At 35.3% G+C, this 23,873-nt stretch overlaps 1 protein-coding gene across 2 annotated transcripts in view; it reads right to left on the reverse strand.

Annotated features, from left to right (window-relative positions):
• LOC121327579 (cilia- and flagella-associated protein 47-like) overlaps positions 1–23,873 on the reverse strand; it is a 135,786-nt gene that overhangs the window by 5,887 nt on the left and 106,026 nt on the right. For both annotated transcript variants that reach the window (XM_041271684.1, XM_041271683.1), the window contains 8 exons: positions 23,646–23,802; positions 20,343–20,438; positions 17,940–18,096; positions 17,430–17,527; positions 14,013–14,177; positions 3,952–4,123; positions 2,821–2,982; positions 883–1,051 (listed from right to left, as the gene is read on the reverse strand). In XM_041271684.1, the coding sequence (XP_041127618.1) occupies positions 883–1,051; positions 2,821–2,982; positions 3,952–4,123; positions 14,013–14,177; positions 17,430–17,527; positions 17,940–18,096; positions 20,343–20,438; positions 23,646–23,802 (1,176 nt within the window). The remainder of the gene's footprint in view (positions 1–882; positions 1,052–2,820; positions 2,983–3,951; positions 4,124–14,012; positions 14,178–17,429; positions 17,528–17,939; positions 18,097–20,342; positions 20,439–23,645; positions 23,803–23,873) is intronic.

Genomic DNA, 23,873 nt, shown 5'->3' on the forward strand with positions numbered 1-23,873 from the left:
AAAATAACCAAGACATTGCACTCTACCACTACATTGCAACAGCTACTGTCACAGCGAAGTGCTGACACACGCTACAGATTGATTCCTTTTTTACTCTTTAAAAAACTGTCACTATAAATAAATTAAATAGTTTTTGAAACTTAAAGATGGTGAAATATAATCTATGACATATGTTTGTAGTACTCAAGGTGTGTGACGGGCATACTTAAGATCTATTCTGATGAATGCTTCACTACAGTGTGATAACAGAGAAATACAGATGTAGTTCCAACTAACAGCATGCACCCCAATAAGCCTGGTTTAGACTATGATACCTAACAACATAATAGCCCAAACCTTACACCAATTCCTGGTTTGCCTACAGTACACAATCCTGTGCACTGTATTGTCAAAAGTAGCAATTCTTCATTGTTTTAGCATTGACAGTAAAACCGTACAGTATTGTAGTAATCCTGCTTAAAAAAAGTACTTCAGGGTATACAAAAATAATAATACACAAGCGTAGATGAAAATTAATGCAGTGATATAGCGGTTGAAAACATGAAAATATGTTTTTACAAAACTGTATTTTTATCCTGCCACAAAAAAGGTGTCTGATAGTAATTTTGATGCCACAAATGAAAAACCTAAAATAGATTTTTAAAAAGAGGTATATATTCATGGGACTGCAATGCATGCCTCGGCACGCTTTTCTTCTAATTTTTTCATTTGATACAAATACTTTTTTTTTCCTCAGTAGATTAATTGAGGCGTAATTGCCTGTAGTTGGATACACTTTTGTTTGACAGACCCCCTTTCTCCCAGGAGCTAAACAGGCAATAGCTGCAAGAAACCTAGACACCTAAAGACACAGATCAAATATATTTTCTTTCATTTACTTACTTGTATTACCAATGTTGCTCTGTGCTTCTTGCTGTACATGCTTGGGGAAAAGCTAACAGTAATGAGGGTCCCAGCACTGTGGATGGGAAGCAGCTCTCCTGACTGAGGCGACACTTCAAATTCTGAGCCACTGTCAGGAAGGAAATAAGCAGTGAATGGCTCCACGTACCTAAGAAAAAGAGAAGCACAATGTTAGGATGGTATGGATTCTAACCCTCTACTACCAAATCTTTTCTGAGAAAAGAAAATGGTGATACAGAGTTATTTGCAAGAAAGCTTGTTTTGCTTTAACTACCATAGATTGGTCTTATTGTGAAAGCTAATTAATCAGAATATAAATTGTTTTACTGCTCCTTATTCATTTGAATTCCTTAATTTAAACATGCATTCAGACATGGCAGTGCCATTTTGTGTCTCACAGTGCAGTTTACTGGATTCTTTGTTAGTGTTGTACTAAAAAACACCTACTTTTAACATTAAGTGAAACAACAGATTTTACTTATATAAGGCCATTCATTCTAACATTATGTATACTCTGATCATATCAATAGAATTACAGGTGAAAGGTGGTTTTGCAATAACTAGCTAAAGTTTCAGTAAAGCGATAGTAGTGATTAGTGTGCTTAATCTATAAAGCACTTAAGTATAATATACACTCCAAGGTTAACATATACATTTAATGATGATGCACCATATAGTCAAGGACTACTGTAAGTGAAGGTCTAAGACTGTAAGTTGTAAACAGGTTTTGTCAAAATTAATGTTTTATTGTTATTGTTGGCAAGATCAAAACTACACAATACTTTCACTAGTCCCAATAACCACGACATGGAAGTCAGGTAATTTATCTAATACGCTTTATCTATGAACTTTTAGCATTTCTCAATTAAGAAAATATTAATCTATCCTCGAATAAAAGTCAGTAAACTGATTCAGAGTACTCGTTTAAGTGGTTGAAATGCTGATTCATTCATCAGCAAAACATTTGTATTTATTTATTTATACTTTTGTTTGCATTTTCTAAACTTTATGTTCAATAACGTTTCCTGTAGATGACTCCAAAGACTCCTTAATGTCTTCTGAGAAAATAAATCAAATAAAAATAACACTAGAAAACACTTGATAGTTTTCTCGGGTCTATAAAAGCATCCCACTAGGTGTCATTTACCGTTCAACTACTGTAGCAGGTATACAGGTCATGATAAATGGCACAACGTTTTAATTCCTTCAGTACTGCTGCAAATAAATCATGTTGTTGATGTTTACTAGACCCCCTGTTGGGTTTCTATTTGTCAGTATTCATTAAGACAATTTCTGACTCCAGAAAAAACATGTAAAATAAAACATTAATAAATATTGCTAGTACATCTGTTTTCTAAATGCCCCTATATAGTGTAATAAACAGTAAGGCAACAATATTCTGTATAATATTAATATTAACAAAAATAGTTAATAGTTAGCATTTTTAAGACCATATTAGAAAACATGAAAAACTTGTTGTCTCTAAGGACTTTAACTAGAATAGGTGATTTTAGTATCCCTGGTGTCTTCTTCGGATTAAATCTGCACTTAAAGTAAATTTGAATAATCTGGGGCACCACTGCACTTGCCCATGACAATCTTCTGTGTACACAGCTTTTAAAGAGATTGTCTGTTCAGGGATAATGTCCAACCAGTAGTTCAACATTTATTTATCCCAATGATTGTTGAAGGGTAATCTTTACTAGCAGCCTTTAGCCTTCAAACCTCTACCGCAGTACAAATTTGACTTTAAAGAACTGAAATGTGAACCACAACATGCCTCACACACAATGATTTTGGAAAATTGATAACAAATACATTTAGGGCCCAGTAACTTGGTTTATTATTTTACAAGGTTCTGGTAGAAATATTAGTATTCCATAAGAGGGGTGTTTCTTTCCTCTCTGTTAAACTTGCCTTGTTTGACTCGTGAGCCTAAATCCAACCATTGCCACCTTATTTAACCCGACAGCTTCGATATTGATGACATCATCTACTTCTGGCTCTGTAGAGACAAGCCGTATTGGAAATTTCCATATTCCTCCTGTAGCACACCGTACTGCAAGAAATGCTGAACACCTGACAGCAACAGAAAATAGATTTTAAACACTGCTTGATTAAGCAGGATGAAATTATAGGGAAGCAATAAATCATTAGGTACTGTACCTACTAGAGCTGAAAAATATGTTAATCGAACATTCCTCTATACTCTTCTCACAGACTAGACATCATGCAAAACATTTTTCGAAAACACTTGAAAATAAATGCCACAAATTCATATACATTTCAATTTATTTCATAAGCTATTTTGTAATGATGTTCTAGTCCAGAAGACATTGTAAAAAAAAATAAAAATGGGCACAAATTCAAAATCAATTTAAGTGGAACACCGCAAGAACAGCAGCCAGGACACTGGAATGTATGTTAAATTAATTTAAACCCATTTTTTGTTCTTTAAATGTGTTATTAAGTGTACTGTAGCTAGCAGCCATAGGTGCGATTGCATGGACTGCTTCATGGTCAACTTGTCTAGAGAAGCAATTACTTCTGAAAACATCTTCAGTTTGACATTCTTGAAACACAGAGAATAGCTTACTGCAGTTGAGGGACTTTTGTTGATACAGAAGCCTGCAGAAATACCACATTCAAATGTCAAAACAGAGTACATTTAGATATAAATCATCATACAAGAGATTTGAATTAAAATACATACAAATAGTTACCATTCTATCAAGAACTTATAAGTACCTCCCCTGTTAGTTTTCAAACACACACAAAAGATATGCAAGTCATATTGAAACTGGCAATTTGAGCAAAATACTAAAGTATCTGTCAGGTAAAAGGTACATGATCAACAAACTGTCATTATAATTAAAATTCAGCTTTACTGGAGAAAAATGTAATGCAATATTGTCCAATGAGTATTAGTAAGTTATGGAAAAAAAATGTAGGTCTTGGCACAACTGTGTCCCTTAGCTTTTTATGAGATGCCTTCCTTTTCCAAATTTCACATTTATTAACACTCAACAACCTGAGGCATGCAATTACCTGAGTGGTTTATAGGGAGCGAATATGATATTGAAGATCAATGTTACAATTCCAGTATGTATGTCCCGCTCTTTAGACAGGAGACAAAGAGCCACGGAGGACTCCAGCTGAGCTTTGTCTTCATCAGACTCAAACTGTACATCATACAGGAACTCCTCTGTCGTTGCAAGTCCTAAACAAACCAGATGAAGTGCAAACTTTAACACATTCCGCCAAAATGAAACACATTCTGAATAAAGGGCAGTTTTTTTTTTTCTTTTAATAAGTATCTTCTGTAACATACGGTAAGGTGTGCTACAAGTATTGCTGAAATAACTTTTTCAACATTTTTTTTCATAGTTCCAACTGGGGAATGAAGGCGAAAATGATCAATAAAACTTATTTGGAGTGAATCGGATAAGGATTATGTCATATTTCCGGTATTTGTATGTGCCTGTCACAAAGACGGCTGCAGTGGGTGACGTCAGACCAGAAACCAGGAACCAGGAAATAAACAACAGCGGTGGAGTTTGGTGAAGCTGAGCGATTGGTTTCGCTCAGCGTTTAATAATGAAACAGACAGAAAATAAAAGGTTGCAAAGACAAAACAGACAGGACATGGCACTTTCACCAAAATAAAGAGACAAACAAAAACAAACTACACAGACAAATACAGTGAGCTGCAATTTAACTATTATTATTATTATTATTATTATTATTATTATAACCTCCGTCTCCAATCCCGTTCTCCACTCACCGAACACACAACCCAGAGTGAGTAAAAACATGCAGCTTTTATGCAGCTGTACCGAGACTCGATTGCTAATCAATCATTCAATTGGAGTCTCGGTACAACTGCACGTGAATTAATAAAGTGCAATTCCCTGTGCTCACATATTATTACATTTTACTTGCACGTGAAGTGCTGTGCAATCCTTGTACCTAAATACAAATATACATTTTAAACACTTGTGCTTGTAACCCATATTATATCCCGTGTACCAATGACTACACACCAACATTAACACACTACAAGTAACATACAACACAAATAAATAGCGCAGGGGCAGGGCACTTTGCCACAGGGCTTTACTCTTATTACATTATTATGACATTACACTATTAACCATTAAAGGGATATGCCTGATGCTGAAATGTTTCACAAAAATGTAATGGATGTTTATAGGATATTTTGTGTTATCCATAATTCCACGATTCAGGACCCCATTCACATGTATAGATATTTATACAGTCACTGACCACTGAAATAAACTAATACAGACCTCACTATTTAATTATATGTACATGTATAAATAATATTTATTTATTTATTTAAAATAGGTGTATCGTTATTGTGTATTTGTTCGTTATTTTAATTAACTTTTGTTTTTTGTAATAGGACAGAAATTACAGGACAAATAAAACCATAATGTTAAAAAACTAGGATCAAATAAGTCATATGTTTAATTTTGGACTTAAAAGTTAAAAGACTTCTATTCTTTCCTTTCACAAAAAATGGGAGGCTACACATTGTACAATGATTTCTATCGCCTATGTCCCATATTTGCTAAAAAAAAAATCAGTTTTTCCATTATTTTATGTGTCTGCTGTTGCAAACTTGAATGTGTTTTTACAAAGACTCAAATGATCAATCTTGGTATTTTTTTGCATCAAATCATATAGCAGTTTTGACACAGTGTCTAAATTATTGGGTCCTGGAAATGCTGCGGTAGAAGTCGATGCAAAAAAAAAAAAAAAAATTGGACTTGGTCATACTCCTGTTTGTATGGTATTATCAAACAATAAAAAGCTTTTTACTTTTAACAAAAATTAAATAAATACATAAGATCTTACATGGTTTTATGCTGAGTAATTGCAGATGGCATTAAAAAAAGCAGCATGGTAATTATATTAGTGCAGGTGTTTTTTATTTGGAACTTGATAAACTCAACTCTGTTTACTGTCTTCATTTTGCCCAATCCCTTAGAAGTGATATTAAGCGGGGTTGACTATACAGTATTTAACACTCTCTACGTATGTGATCATGATCATAAAATGGACTAAAAGAAAATGTATGTTAATTTACTGCAGTAACAATATCACGTACAGTAGTCCGGCTACAAAAACACCCCTCGGGAAGCAAGTGAAGTGTTCTTATAGCCACCAGACACAGTAAGAATCAATAAATACATAGGTATTACTTGTCATGATGCACATGTATCAACATATGCAATAAACTGAATAAGTAAAAGAAAAGAAATAGGCAAGTGTGTGTTAACAAACAATAATAATAAAGTAACAAACAAACTAACGTTACTGTCAAACTAAATTAACACAGCACCCCTACACACGTTACAAAATACAGCAGCAACATACAAGACATGCACATTATTTCACGGAATTGTGATGCAACTCACCAGAACGAGAAACATCAAATTGTTTGGCGACTTGTGTCTGATTCAAAAGCTCAAACAATTTCCAACTTTTAGTAGCAAGAGAAACAGCGGCGCATTTTGACATTTGTTTACAAGGCATTTTGTAGCGATGAGGTGCACTCGTGGAAATCAATATAAAAGAATTCAATGATATGATGGCGGTTCTGGAAAGATGTAATAAACCAATCAGTGTGCCTCAAGACAATCTCGTGATGACAAGTCGCTTTTGAAAAGACTCAATAAACCATTTTAATTTAAGTTTGATAATGATGTGTTATCGGTGCCAAGAAGGTGTTCTTTTAAACAAAGCTCCTGTTCCTTTAGCTGGAGCATTTACAATGGGAAAAATCAGTTTCACCACAAGAGTGTTCCCTTAGGCGAAGTGTTCTCTTGGGAGGTGTTCCTAAATGCGGAGACTACTGTAAACCAGGCTTTTCGCTTTGCACAAAAGGGAAAACGTTGCAAACAGATTTCTCTTCATTTAGGGAAATGTATATTTCACTGATTTTTTTTTTTTTGTTTTACTGCAGCCCTCAAAACAGAACATTTGCAGAGTATAATCTTTCTTAAAACAGGGCAGAAGTCAAAGAAGTACCATCAAAATGTATTAAGTGCATTTTACTTGGATACAAATGCCGGAAGTTTTCATGGTGTTTTTTAGTCTTCTACCAATTCACATCGAAGTTTTGATAGAAAATGTGTTCAGTTTCATTCTATTGATATTGATTAAAGGGAATGTACTGTACCATAACAATGTGATTCTTCAAGTAACATATAAATAATACACTGTACAAATTCCACTGCAATGGTGACAGGTACTAGTACCACGAAAATGTATGCACAAGTCAATCAAAATCAGGCAAGTGGTCCTCAGGACATGGTCTTTAATAACTAGGTCACCATGACATTTGTTATGTACTCTGATATCCACTAGGTTACAATGGTTTGGAATCAGAAAGAACATTTGTTAAGAATTCATAGCAAGTTCCAGCACAATAATGAGACACCTGAATGAATGATGTATGAACATACATGAATGCACTTTCACTATACCTTTACCAAGGGAACTTGTCATTAATTATATACCAAGGGAACTAGTCATTAATTACATGTGGGATAACAGGAGACAGCCTACTTAGAATGAGGTAAAAGACATCACATAAAGACACAAAAGCAACATATATTTCACTATTTATATATAGCCAAGGGCATCAGTAGCCTTGCCACTAAACCCTGATTATCATATTACTGGCAATAGTATCAGAGTATTGGCAAGAACAATCTCTAGAAACACCAATTTGAGGGTGTGCACACAACACTGCAGTACTTCCATTCAGCACTGGGAAGTGTACAGTGGAATTCTGATTGAAGATAATAAGCTGTTACTGGAAGAATATCATTTATGGTAAGTTTTGATAATTTGCTGATGAAACAGTCTTGACACTAGAATCAAAAAACAAACAATACAAATTCAGCATAAAGATACGTTGATAAGCAATGACACAATTTAGATCAAAGAAAGTGGTAGGGAAACGAATGGCACAAAATGATCCACAAATGAACAGGATCCACAAATAAACCTATAAATATGGGCTGATTTACAAACACAACTTTGACAATTAAAGGAATCATGCAGGGGCAGTCTCAGAAGAGAGTGTTCCTTCCAAGGAAACTCACATTGAGTTATTCCTGGTCTATGAAAAAAGAAAGAACTTCAGTGCACAATTCAGGCACTAGAAAATCATTCCATTCATCACATAAACACAACTGCATGAAGGTGTTGGCTGCACAGGTTTAACTGATAAAAAAGAGAAATAAAAATAGGTGAGAATTCATTATCTTTCACAAAATTGATTTGTGAAAGTTGGGGAAAAATGACACTACGAAAAACGTACATATATATATATAAATCCCATGTTTTTTCCCCAGTATCAATTGGACAATACACAGTGTTAGCTTTGCAGCAAAGAATGAGTTATGAAATGTTATCTCACAAAGCAGTGTTCATACTTGCTTTTACATCTTTACAATTTGCAGCACTAATGAAACTAACTAACTAAATAAACTAACAATGTGCCTTTAAATATTTCACACATTTATTTGACAATGACCTTGTCAGGGTTAAGTGACACTGGTAACCCAATTTCATTCTGTTAAACCTGGGACTTCCAAGTTAAAATATACTGAACAACCCAAACATGGATGGGGTAGACAAAAGTAATGGACTAGGTTAAGCCCCAACAGACTATAGCAACATTCCAGAGAATGTTAGGAACAGAATGGTACCACCTGTGCCCTGAAGTCATCTGCCCAATTATTCCTGTAATTAATGATGGACCTCAAACCAGTTTAAATTTTTAAAAAACTGTATTACTTTTTATTTTTTACGCTGTCTTGCATGCAGCATCCTCATAAGTAAAATAACCACAGCACTTGTGAATGTTCTGTTCATATAACAATGCAATGTAAGGAAAATAAAGTATGTTTAAAACAAAAATGCAAAATATGGGTGCGACGGAAATATAATGAGTTCTGGTTGGAAATCTCCCTCCCGACCAGTGAGGGCACGAAGAAGCGAAAGGGAAAGTCTTTGGCCAGGCTGGCCGGACAGTTCATTTCCAGGGTCGGGAAGTTGGTCAGCCTGGAAGAAGGGGAGACTCCCTTACAGGAACGTATTGACCTGGAGGGTAAACTAGGTACCAGCTGCAACCAATAAAGGCAGCTGCAATAGTCATGCATAATAGCATAAAGGGGCCGGAGAACTGTTAATCTTTTCCTTCGCTTGGGTTTTGGTTATAAACTGGAAGGACCATGTGAGATGCAGAGAAAAGCGTACTTGAAATACATGTGAGTGTTTTGTTTGTTTGTTCGTGTCTGTTTAAGTAACTGTCTGTGTTTGTATAGCACTAGACGGCTAAGCACGTATCCGGAGCTGTTGCCTTGGACCAGAACTAAACCCGATCAACACTGCACTTTACTCACTGTTTAGAACTGTTATCACCCACCATGAGCCCTACAGCACACACCTGGACTGGTGACCGTGTATTGTATTATTGTGAGGCGGATAATGTACGTTATTATTTTGGTTTGCAAAACCATTTACATTATTTACCTCTGTGCTTTACACATTGGTGTGTATTGCAGGGGGCTTTCTTGTTTGGTCGCCAGACCAGGAATACAAAATAAAGCACCCTTTTCTAAACTGGATTACAATTGTCTGCCTGTGATTATTCTTGCACTGCATCACCTCTGCACCTGTTCACTATCAGCAGCCACTTTGCCACAATGGGGAATTAATTTCTTTAAATCAAGCTATGCAATGAAACAATGCATTCTGCCCCATCAAATATTCAAAAATGGGATCTGGTTTTAAATGGAGATGTGGCAAAGCAAAAACAAAGAAATTGGTCCGCATCATTGAATATGAAAAAGTCTCTCAGTTATCTTATGCAGTTACGTTATATGTTGCAGGCAGACATTTATATTTAAATTTAAAAAACAATAAAATAATAACATACCACAAACACTTTGAATGCATTTTTTCCTTTTATATTCTTACAGCACTTGGTAAATATACTGAACTTTATCAAAATGCACCACTGTTTGACCTTTAAGTTAATTGGCTCAATAAAATTAATTTTCACGCTTTATGCAATCAACTTATCCATCGATAGATGTGCTGCATGCAGAGTGCCTGGCTGATTACCGTCAGTCACGTCTGTCAAAACAGCATGATTGAAACTGCTTTCAAGGAAGGCTGGATTTCTTTTAGTGCTATTAAAAAAAAAAAAAAAAAAAAAAAACAAAAAAAAAACAAAAACACATTTTTCAAGTTGTGATTTCTTTAGGAAGATGAAATTCTAGGAATACTCTTTTATTCTGTTTTTTGTCCTATAATAAATGTTAATGGAAATTAACAAGGAATAATTGAACATAAATTTAACACCAATTGCATATATATTAAATATGAATTTAGCATTAATTTAATATGCAATTGCATACCTATTTAATATTAATTTATGCCACACAATATAAAGCTTTATCAAATATTGCTACCAAGTGTATGGATATATATATATATCAAGGATGGTCCACAACCCAAAGGACATCCAGCCAACGGCAGGCCAGTTGTCGAAAATGGCTCATTGATGAAAGAGGCCAAAGGAGGCTGACACAAATTGTGCAACAGACAGGCAACAGTTAGTCAATTGACAGTCCAGTACAACATTGGTGCCCAAAGACCCATAAAAGAATGCACAACTTGTCGTACCTTGACACGAATGGGGTATGGCAGCCGACGACATAACAGAGTTCCACTTCTTTCAGCAAAACACAAGAAACTTCGGTTGCAGTGGGCTAAGGAACAAAAACACTGGACACTGGAGGATTGGAAAAACATTGCCTGGTCTGACGAGTCCCGGTTCCTGCTGTTTCACGCTGATTCACGCTATTTTTATTTAAACAAGCCAATGGGAGATCTGCAGTACACCGAAGCTGATTACCAAGTTGGTCTGTATTGATCTTAATTTTAAATTAGTATACTATCATTATAAAGTGAGCTGCATACTTTGTGTAAATGTTTGCATTGGGTTATTTGAAGCACTGACTTACATTAAGTCATCTGTATTAGTAATTATGAGACTTAGGGCCTCATTTACAAAACGGCACTAAATTTAGCTGTAACGTGCACATTAAGTAGTGAGCCCAACGTGCACCATAATTAACAGAGAGCGCATTAATTTACATGCACAGTATTTGGCTAATTTACATACCATAGCGTGCACACTACATGTATTGTGAGTGATAATTTAATGTGCACGATAATGTCCAAGACTTACCCGTGACCACTGTGATATAAAAATCCCCAGCAGTCCAGGCTTATCATTTGGTCAGTGGCTTATCGTGAAAGGTGGAGGTGGATAAACAGACACAGCCCTCAGCAGGGCACAAGCAGAGGCAACGCAAACTAAAAATTGCATGCAGAGGAGTTAGAAATTCTACCGCAGGAGGTTGTTTCAAATTAAAAAACATTGTTTGGTCAAGTGTTTTATTTAACCACTGTATCATTAGCACCAATGTAATGAACTATAAAATACAATCTAAGAAATTATAACACTCATTCACGCTTAATATAACCTTCTATTTACAGGCAATTTTCACTGCTCTATATGAAAACTTTAATGCAAGTAATGCCTCCATGATGCAAGATTGATTTCAGGCTAGAAAAATAGGTTTAAATAGTGTGCCCATCAGTGGTTAAAGCCTGGTTTCCAAACTAATTATCGCTCACTTTAAGTTGCGCTGTACGATTATCGCCATTTAGTAAATATGGTGTGAATACAGCTCATCTTGTTATTCATTGTGGGGTGCCTCATTTAAAGACATTATCATGCATTACCATACACATTGCATATTCATTCTAATTACCATAGTGTGGCACAATAAAAGTGTGCGGCATAATATTTTGCACGATAAGCAATAGTAAATACGGAAATCCAAGAATCTGTACACTAAATGCAGTTATGTTACACCATAATGTTTAGTGCCTTTTCATAAATAAGGTCCTTAGAGTGTGCATCCCTCCTAAGGACAAAGACAATTTTAATATTGCGGTTCCTGTACATTGCCATTTATATATATAAATATATATATATATATATATATATATATATATATATATATATATATATATATATATAAAAAATTGTATTTACTTTTTTAAAGACACTGATTTAAAACATCAACATACAAGTAACCAAATAAAATTAAAAAAATCTGTCACACTCTGTGAAATGGTACAATAAAGTGATTTCAACTATCCTGCCTCCCTTTACCATTAACCGAACTGAAATAGAGGGAATGACTCATGAAAAGGACCTATTAGCTGGTTAACCTACTGGACTCGTGTGATTCCAAGCTTTCTTTTGATGCCAGTGCTGTTTCATAAATCACAGCATACAGATTGGATTCCTTTTTTTATTTGACTTTAACTTTTTTTCTGAAAGGCTGTTCCTTAATTACCTTATATTTCTGCTAAGGCTAAAATTGAAATGCAATTATATTAACTACTTTAAACACATCACTAATGAGATTAATTAAAATATTGGACACATGCACAGCTTGTCCTTTCTGGGCTACCAATTGCTGTGAAAATAGTCTTTTAAAGGATATAGTTGCTGCCAATATCATTTAATTGGTTTAGTTTACTTTTTAGTGATGTTTACAATCATTCTACATGGTTCTGAGTAGGGTCGCTCCAATGTTGAACTTTCTCTGTATCAGAATCTACCTGTCATCATCTAAACCTGTAGAATCCTAGTAGCCAGCTCCTTTTAAGGACTTCCTGATTTATGCGGTGACCTTTCAACTCTGCTGGCCCCATCTGCTTCAGAGGATTTTACAGGTTCAGATAATGCTGGTTGGTATTAAAACCATTTAGAATGACTGTAAGGATTGAAATGACAGTACCTTATATGTTAGAAATGAAGCTAAATTGTGAGACTGAGCTTTGGATTTATGAGAGAAACAATATGCGTGTCCTATTTAGATGCAGATCATGATTGTCAGCTAGCTCCAACTGTGTGAGACAGCAATCTGGAAACTCCCAAGTTCAGACCCAATCTGACTTACAGTGATTTAATTTAGGTCACCATGGTCAATTACTCTTTTTTGTGCTTGACGGTGATCTGAAAACTTTCTTACTGTCTGCCTTGAAAGTGTACTTAGGATACAGATCACTAAGGACAGCCTGATTGTAAAGTATTGAGATCTGATGGCTAGCTGTACTGTTCTGCAATGCTCAGACATAATCTGATCATCACTGCCTAAAAGACAATTGTCAGTGACAGCAACTCCTGACACAATAGTTACAAGTCTTTAAATTTGCAGCAAAGCTATGGAGGGCTTACATTACTTGAATTGAGTATTTTATCAACTGCTGAATGTGCAATGCAATGTAACAGGTCTCACTTGGGGTAGCTGGTTGTTTACATATTTTTGTATCCAGTGGCTTGTTCTTTTAGATGTGTAAACCACATATTTTGGTGAATTAAATAGCATTCCTCAATAGCACACACACACTGCATTTGTAATTTTCACATACCGTAAACCTTCAAATTTAAGATGCAGCCCAAATTTCCCACCCTCAACTTGAGGAAAAATAAAACATCAAATAAATATGTATTTATAAAGCTAGAATCTCAATTCCACAAATGAGGCAGTTTGTAGCTAACTGCTATCACACAGAGCATTACAGTTATGTGCTGCTTTTCATTTCCAGTCGTGATTACTCACACCTGTTTTTCTTCCAATTTGTAAACTGTGGTATTTTTTGACATGTCAAAAATATGGGGGTCTGATCAGCATTTCTGATCTCCAGAGGTGGAGAAGCCCTTATAAAAGTTTACAATTGTAAAAGCAAAGTATACTGTAATACAGCATGTGAAAGTGTTGTAAAGTCCATATAGGAATGGTAAAACATATTAAAAAACATGGCAAACCATGGGGAAAGCAAGGATGAAAAAACTGCAAAATTACAGTGAAAATGTCCAAGATAGTGGGGCTGAAGCAGCAAGGAAATGCACACAACAGGTTAGGCTTGACCTGGAGATAGTATAAAGAAGCCAATTAATTTTTATAACACCCTACCTTCCGTGACATGCACCTCAGTCTGTATTCTATGTTGCTGCTTATTTATCAGACTCTCAGGCCTGGCTGTCACTACTGGAGAAGCAGAGGATCCTGGGACAGACCCAGTTAGCAGCACCTCAATTCGTTCTTCTATTCTGTTTCGGGCCTGACATCTGATTACAGCTGGAGAGACAACAGAAATTAAAGATTTTAGATAACATTTAACCTGTGGTATATATAACTTTTTAATGGGCTAATCTTGGCAGTGTTTTAGCAAACATATTTTGAGGACTAAATAAGAGTTACCATGTCTTTTATATTCATGACTCCCAGTTTGAAGGAAATCAAATTTCCTCTTCCTAACATAACTTCCTCCTATCAACATCTTGTGCCATTAAAAAGTAAACACCCAAAATGAAAGATATTGCTTACAAAGCATAAAAGAACCTTTGACAGTTCTTTATTGTTAACAGACACAATACAGCTATTATTTCCCAAAATAAGCATTTAAGCATAAAGTTATATAAAGTTATATTCATGATTACAAAACATTATATCCTCACACTTGTGCGAAAATATTGTTACAAAAATGCATTACCTACATGTGTAAAAATTGGCAACATCATCATTAATGTCTTGGGGGTCGTCCAAACTTATCATAAATTAGAGCAAGAATGCTCTTTTTCAACATAAAAAGGCTGACATCAGAAGCAGGACCCATGTTTTCAAAATGTAATTACACATATAGTGAATGTGAAAATAGGCATTTTGATTGTATCCTATATTTAAAAATAAAACACCACTCAAAATGCATCCATTTTTATTTTCTATAATAAATTGCATGATTGTTTGCTGTACATATACAAAGGTTAATTTACTGTGTTGAAGTGAGGAGGTCCACATTTAGGATTCAGGCAATGTAGAACCCTGGATGCATTTTGAATCCGAGAATTGTGAGAAATAACAGATTTCATGTTATTTCCCATTACCACCTGTCTATCTAGTTTCACAACATATGCAGTTGCTGTTTTTTTTATCAACCCACCCCAGCGCATCACTATAGCGTACTGTAGTAATCTCAGCATACAAGAAATTAATTACATTGTTTCTTAAAATTAAACATTCATCATGGTTCTCAAAAGATTTAGAGGTGAGTAGTTTTTCGAGATTTACGTAAATCTCGAAAAACGACTCACTTCTAAATCTTTTGTAGTCATTTTTGTATTATTTTAGTATAAATACATGTTCATTTGGATTCATATGTTGTTTTTTTCTGACTTTATGTGAACGAAAAGACACACATTTGCCCGTTTTCCCATTGGAAGTAGTGATATTATGAAATATCACTGTCCTGGTCACAAAAGCAAAGTTTGTGGGGAATAATAGCCATTTTCTATACTTTTGAGGCATAAGCAGTTAGGAAATAACACTTACTACCTAGGAACAAAAATTGTGTTACACAGTGTAATAATAATAATAATAATAATAATAATAATGTTAATCATAATATTATTAATAATACTAATTAGGCATTCATTATACACAAGAAAACCTTAAATACAAATTAGTACAAACATAACTGTACAACAGTTTTGTATTTACAATAACTTTTTCATCACTGAATAAAACCGTTATGGCGTAAACATTTACTGTTGAAGCCATGTTTGCTGGTCTGTGTAGAACCAGGTTTGTGGTCGTTAAGTCTGTTGCTAAGCAAATGACGCATTGAAATTTCCAGTGTATTACCTAGGTCCACAAAATTGATGATTGGCGAGTAGCAATGTCTTTGCAAACTGCCAGCCTTCTGAAAGACAGTAGTTCAGGATTGACATGATTTTAAATATACTGTATTGGCAAAACCCAGGTTTATTGGTTTAAAAAATAAAAACAGAATTTTCTAAATTGGTTTTCAGGTTTTTTTTTTTTTTTTGGTTATCGGTTAAAACTGAAAACTTCAAGCCACCTATAATGTACACAAGGGATTGCAGAATTTGAGCATCAGTTCAAAATTTGATAATAATTCTTCTCTCTATGGCTCGCTAACGATCATAATCTTTAAGGTATGTATCTGCCTAATATTATTTTATCAAAATCTGAAGATCAAAACCATAAATAAAAATAGTTTAGGTTGTACCCATGTAGTTTTGACAAAAGTTATATAATTAAATGTATAACAACACAGACTCTAAAATCACAGACTAATTTTATGATGTTTTAACTAGTCAGAATATATCACAGATGTCCATTCACTCACAGATCAGTTATCTGTGTAAATGTATTTTAAACCATTGTGTGTGACATTGGGCCAGTATTACAACTGGTTCAACTGGTCAGTCTTTTTATACTTTTATTGACAAGAATTCTTCACTTTGAAAGATCAATTACAAAATAATTAATTTGTTTCTTAATACACGTCTTGCATATTTCTCCATATTGCAGGAGAGAACATTGTAAGTGTCATTCAAGATGCCAGTAAAGAGTGGGCTATTCCTACATCTACAGTTCCACCTACACAATAAATCTTTGTGCACTACAAAAGAATCTTGAATTTAAAGATGTGCCAAATATTATTGCCAGCATTTGACGCATTGTTTCATTTTTTTCACAGATGCACCACTGCAACTGCTATGCTGAAAAGACAGGCAGAGATGTTTGCAGTTCCTAAACACAAGCTGATCACTGATGTTTGCACCTGTTGGAACAGTGCCTATGACATGATTGAGTGCTTTTTGGCGATGCAGTGTGCAGTGATAGCAGTACTCGGATCCAAGGAGCTCGTTCATGTAAAACAGAAAGATATAAACACCTTGTCAGATGCAGACATAAGTCTAGCTGAAGATGTAATGGTCTGTCTGAAACAGATTTTATACATATTGTTATTGTATGCAACGGAATGAACTGTACACGTATTTTCAAACTGGAAGAATACAGTATGATTTTTTTTTTTTTTGCCATTTAACAATGAATTGAATTGTGTGGTGCTGTCTTTCAGTATTTTTTGCCATTCAAACGGTCACCCATGATATACACTGATGTTGATAACCACATAACATCAGAAAGGAACTTGATAGGCCCAATAATAAAACATTACATTTTTTATCAAAGCGTACACTGCCCTCAACCCCCCTCCCAGCGCATGCTGTGCACAAAATGTTGCTAATTTTGGACAGCCCCTTAATGGTGCTTGCATAAACTTTTTATTTTTAATACATGGTAAAAGCAAGACTGTAAAAGCATAACAGTAATGATAAAATTGGAATTAATTTCCATAAATATTAGAAAACAGGCTTCAAAATCACAAACTGTCAACCACTATTAAATTATTAACAGCAGAGACTGGCAAAAAAGGCATATCCATAAAATGTTCCAGTGTTCCCTTTAAAAAAATAATAAAAAAAAAAATGAAATAAAAAAAACACTGTAAATAAAACTTACCAGGTGATGACTTGGAAAGGACTGACTCTGGGATTCCATGAATAGGATACACCCATCGAATTTCTTTGATACTTCCATCGTTTCCAGCCCTGCTGATACTAAGAACACAAAGACTATGTAATTATAATTTCCAAGCAATTATATTTTGGATAGTAATGTAGTTAAGTTTACAAAATAGCCCTTGAAAACAATTCCAAAGCACTTCATTTTCACACCACTCTGACGAATTGATGCTGATTTGACACTGCCTTTTAATGGGTACCATTGTGCCGTCCTTTTAAACACTGAAATCACAATAAATGGCATATTTGTTAAATCCTGCCTATACAACTAAAATAAACTTATTATAAAAAATGAAACGATCAACATTTCAACAATATCTTGAAATTGAAAAAGGCTTCTAGTCGAAATGTGTCATTTAATTAATTGTGTTTCTTTTAGTATTTCTAAATGTAAAAAATATACAGTATAACATTATGTTTTATCTGCTATTTTTCCAGTATTATTTACCTTCTTGGTTTACTATCGGGTTCTGGCCCATCATAAGCCCAGCTTCCTCCATCTTCTTTTACAATGCGAACAACCACCAAACTTTCATACAGCCTCATAGTGTCCGGTGTAAAAACCAATGGGATGTCCAGCTTCTCTTTTGGAGTCAGAAGAATTCCTAAAAAATGAAAATACAATTAATAAACACAATCAATGTTGATTACAGTACATATTAAACACAATAAGCATTGAACTTTAAATATTGTAAAATCACTCTGACTGGGAATCTTCCATCTGCATTTTGACAGCTAAGCTGACTTCCAATCTACATATCTTAACAGCTTTGAAGAAAGTTCTTCCAGCTCCTTCAAATACTATATACTATCAAACCATGACAGCACTGTGCACAAAATGCCTTCACATGTAGCTCATAGGCAGATGATTGATAAGGAACATACATTTAGAACTTTTTATGAAGTTGGTGTTTAAGTGTGGAAAGTTTCTTTTCTTTTCTATATATGAATCGTTTAAAAAATGTAAATGTCTACTTAAACAACCAAAACGCAACAATACATCAACTGAATTTGATACATGACCCTTATTTCGTCATGGACATTTAACGGAATGTGTCTCACATCAAGAAGTGAATCGACCCAGAATTGGAATGGAAGGGCCAGTGTTGCCTCCTCCCTATGTTAACATATTCTTTCACATTTGCTTGGTTTATTTCCATAAATACTTTCCTTCAGCTAAAACGTTAATTGATTTGGCCCCACTCCAGGGGTCCTGCTTAATTATCATCATCCAACACTAAGCACAGCACAACAATGCCATGGTCCAGTAAGGAAGACAAATGGTAAGGAATTGGGATTACACAAGCATTCAGGGTTTCATCAGTGTGTTCTAATTCAGAGGGACTGGTGAGAGACAGCAGGGCTAACAAGCAGAGAGCAGACACTAAAAACGATAGGAAAGGCTTGTCATGAAAACAATAGTGAGGGAAGATCAAGGTAACACGTTAACAAAGATTAAAGGGAATTTAAAGCAGGCCTAGGAGGAAACAAAGTTTGGGTCTGACATTTGGATTGACCATGCTAATAATACTTTAGCTCTAACACATTTACCTCAAAGACTTTAACCCTTTAAGGACCAAGCGTTTTCATAAAAAGTACCTTTTTTTTCAACACTATATTTAATATATATACAGCTCACCATCGCTGTAACACCCTTCATTATAATGACCCTTTGGCTATAACAAACCTGGCCCCTATACTTCCATGTTTGAAAAAATGAGCAATGCAGGCATATCTCTGTTGTGAATACAGGTTGTCAAAAACCACTCTGTTTTCTGGCTTGTTCTGCAACCATTCGGCAAAGCAAAATTGACTAAACAACAACAAAAACTGGAGGATCTGATGAACTTTTCATGTCGGGGCTGATTTGGAATAAAAACTCAGTTTGGGATTCTTGCATGTTTGATTGAGATTTGGTGCACTTCAAAATGATTTTTATGTGTTTTAATTCGTTAACGAATAAGATAAAGCAAAGGCAGAATACTGTAAACATGAAACGAACAGGTAAGTGTAATTCTACTTTTAGTCACAATCTCATCTCAACTTCACTCGAACAGTTTACAGTGTTAGATTTTTGATTAAGTAATTGCAAAATGAGCTTGTCAAATAACAAGTAAAACTAAAAGGTTTTTGCTCTGGGTAGTTATATTTGGTTGTTTTCCAAACTGGGGTTGTCCATATCCCACATATATGTATATATATATGATATATATATATATAGATATATATATGCAGTGTCAGTATATTAATGTCAGGTATTTTTTTATTATTATGTATTCAGCTTAGTCTTTTCAAAGAGATACATGTATAACAATGTGTTAAACTGTGACCCGAGGGACCTTATAATACTCCCTGAAATTTTGGTTGAAAAAGTTTGAAATATCAGCAAAATACAAAATTATTTCCTGATGATTTTATGAATTGAGCCTTTTGTTGAAAGATATTTGATGTTTGGGCAGATTACAAGGCATTGTTTCACCTGAGTGATTTTGTGATTTGTTTTCTTTGAAATTCATCAAATACTTTTTTGTAGTCGTAGTAGAGATATAAACATGTTATTTTTTGGTTCATGATACTCTAGAGAATACTATTTAATTCTTAAGAAACTAGTACAACAAATCCTAATATGTTTTCAATTGTATTATTTGGTAGATTTGGGGTTTTCAAAGAGATGAAGGCACAAAAACATTTATTCTGTTACTTGAAGGACACTACAATACTCCCTGAAATTTTTGTTGAAAAATCTTGAAATATCAGCAAAATACAAAATTCTTTCCTGATGATTTTATGAATTGAGCCTTTTGTATTTGAGCCTTACCTTAGGGCTGTGGGAAATTATGGAATACTTTACCTTGTGTTTGTTTCAGTGGCAGACGGAAAGCAGACTCCTTGCTGATTGACTGTCGTAGAACAGAAGTACTAAGGCGATGCATGGTCTGTTCCTGATCTGATAAAGAAATAACATTTTGTCACAGTGTATTGTCACAATCTGAATTAGGTTTTAAAAGAAATGTGCACACCAAAAGTTAGTGAATGTTTTAGTGCTTTTAAAACATCTCAGTCATGGTACTTTTGTTGTGATTAACTTAACTTCAGTTATTTTTTGATGCGAGCATTCCTATATATCAAGCAATGTACATTGTGAGGCTTCTCCTCCCTGTCTTCAACTTAGCGTGTATTGTGTAAGTATTCATTACATTGGCTTTTGATATACAATAATTACTTAAAATTCTGTAGAAATTAAATTAAAATAACATAAACAGGGTTGGTCAGTGTATCTCATTCATTTTAAGGTTATAAACCATATATTTCCCATTAAAGGCAATTTCAGAGGATGTCATAATCATGCATACAGTAGGCATGAATTACTTGTAATTCTAGGATAGCAGTAAGTGGCGCTCATCTTTCTGTAAATCTGTCAATTTGCAATCTCAACAAGTATTTTATTTTTTCTAGAACAAATACATCTTGTACTTTGCTTAACCAATCTCCACATGCTGGAGGATCCGTTTTAAGCCAGCTTGAAGTTATAGTTTTTTTTGTAGTTGCGAATAAAATTTGGGTCAAGTACATGCGGCTTCTACCCTCCACAATCTCAGGTATTACTCCCAGTATTGCTATATGGGGGATCCTAGGGAGGATAACTCCAAAAACCTTATTGATGGTCTGGAAAATAGATTCCCAAAATCTATCCAGTTTGGGGCAGATCCATAATGTACGGAGGTGGTTACCCACCTCTCTACAACCCCTCCCACGGTCACCAGACACAGAAGGGTTAATCTTTGTCATTATCTACGGGGTCCTAATATCTACTTACAACTTTCCACTGAAACTCCCGCCATATATTTACATTGGTAACTTTGTGAGCCTCACTGCATATGCCTTCTCACATTTTAAGTGTGATTTCCTGTTGCAGTTCGGCCTCCCATTTTCTTCTATTACAATATGTATTGTTCGGTAGAAGTTAGGGCTTGGTACATACCAGCTATTTGCTTTCCACTACATTCTGCATTCTGGATTTTAACAAAGCATTGATCAATAGGTGAAAGAGTTTACATTACTTTCTCGCAATCTTTATGCTTAAATAAATAGTGTCTGAGTTGTAGGTACCGAAGAACATCAGTCTGAGGAAATTGAAAGTCTGTTCTTAATTGTTAAAAAGATTTTAATTGGCTATCCTGTAATAACAGGTGTACATAGTGCAAAATTAAGTGAGACCATTTTCTAAACCCTGCATCAAGTGACAAAGGCACAAAATCATTAACATGGGCAATACCTGTTAGTGTAGAAATTAACATGAGCAGATGGTAAGTTCGTTGCACTCTGTTCCAAACCTGAAGCATAAATAGAAACCATGTATCTACAGAGGCACCTATCCTCTTCCCTTCCACAAATGGGACTGCTGACAATGGGACCTGTGTGTATTTAGACCTCTCCATATTAAGCCACCTAGTGTCTGTGAGTTCCATCAGCCAGACTGTCAGGGCTGCCCAATAATACAGCCTTAAGTTAGGTAAGCCCAGACCGCCTGACTGTTTTGGAAGCTGTAACACTTTATAACATTTTCGGGGCCATTTGCCTTGCCAAATAAATCTTGAAATCAGACGGTTTAATGTATTAAATGTGGACATAGGAACGTGTGTAAGTAACATCTGAAAGGGGTATAAAAGCCTGGGGAGTACATTCATTCTAATCGTTATCAAGGATAGAGGCAAAATTGACCAGCGGTCCAGGTCTCCCTTAATCCTATCAATTAGTTTAACATAATTTGCTTTATACAAGCTAACTTAGGAATGAGGTATGTTGATTCCTAAATATCTCATGCCCCCCACTGGCCATTTAAAAGAAAATAAAGTTTTCATCTGATGAGGGATCTTATTCATGGTCAGGGCCTCTGTTTTATCCATACATTTCATGAGATTAGGTATTGAGTTCAGAGGCTCAGATATATATAAAAGAACGTCTTCCGCATATAACGATACCTTATGTTCCTCTCCTCCCACCTCCACCGCTTTGATATCGACATTATCCCTAATTAGCTGTGCCAGTAGTTCTATACTGATCGCAAATAAAAGTGGGGATAGTGGGTATCCCTGTCTTGTCCCTCTCTCCAGCCCAAATGACCAAGAGATGCTGCCATTCATCTGTACTGAGGCCTGTGGTGTAGAATACAGAATCTGAATCCATTTAATAAAATTAGGGCCAAATCCAAATTTACCCAGGACCTGAAAAAGAAAGGACCATGACACCCTATCAAACGCTTTTTCAGCATCCAATGCCAATGCCATACTACTTGCATCCTGGCCCTGGGCATGTAACATAATATTAAGGAGTCTACGGACATTGTCTGTTGAACGACATCCGAGAATAAATCCTGTTTGGTCTGGGTGTATAATATCTCTGATAACTTCCTCCACTCTTTTGGCTAAAATAGATGTAAGTATCTTGAGATCTGTATTAAGGAGGGACATTGGTCTGTATGACCCATACTCCATTGGGACTTTACCTTCCTTGTGTATGACAGTAATAATAGCATCCTTCCAGGTATTTCCTGTGACATCGGTATTAAATTCCATTCGAAGCGGAATGGAATGGAATCAGCCGTTCTGAACTTTCGGAAGTGGAGCTGAAAAATTACGGTTCAGTTCGGGGGCCGAACCAAAATGGTAAAAAAATCTGGTTTGAATCCCTGCACCAAAATTAAATTCTATACGTCTGTGATTTAATGCAAAACCATGCTATTCACAAGCATACAGGCTATATAGCAGGCATATAAATTAAATGTAGCCTAAGAGTGTTACAAATCTTTTTCTTGCAACAGTTCTTCTAAATTGAATTCACCACGTCTGCTAACACATTATAATGGCAAGCAGTACTGACGAACAGGTATGTGTTTTGATGAAGAAAGTGTAATGATGGTGCAGTGGACACATAATAACATGTACCAGGTGGTCCAGATTAATTTGCTGCTCAGGCCTTGGGAACTATTGTATGGACAGATCCTGCGTTATAAATTTTATTGCATATAAATCATGTTTTGTCCTCTTCGGATTATAATGCTCATGAATATCACTCCTGTTCATTTCTTCCTTGCTAGCTGAGTTATTGAACTGACAGTTTGAATGGATGCTTTAGATTCAAATGGGCCCATTACCTGTTAGCAGTACATCCACCAGCACATTGTCATCAGTAGGATTTCTAAAGGGCACAATAATGGAGGAATGCGTGCCAACACAAGTGCTGATACTTAGAGGCTCCATTGGCCGAGGGATCAGGCCTACTCCAGACATGTGGAATGTCCATTCTGCCAGCTGAAAGTAAAGCAGAATCAGGTGGTGCAGTTGAAATGTGTATCACTTAAGCATATTACCATTTGTAGTCC

This window comes from Polyodon spathula, chromosome 15, assembly GCF_017654505.1.
Source record: "Polyodon spathula isolate WHYD16114869_AA chromosome 15, ASM1765450v1, whole genome shotgun sequence".
In the NCBI taxonomy this organism is placed as follows: domain Eukaryota; kingdom Metazoa; phylum Chordata; class Actinopteri; order Acipenseriformes; family Polyodontidae; genus Polyodon; species Polyodon spathula.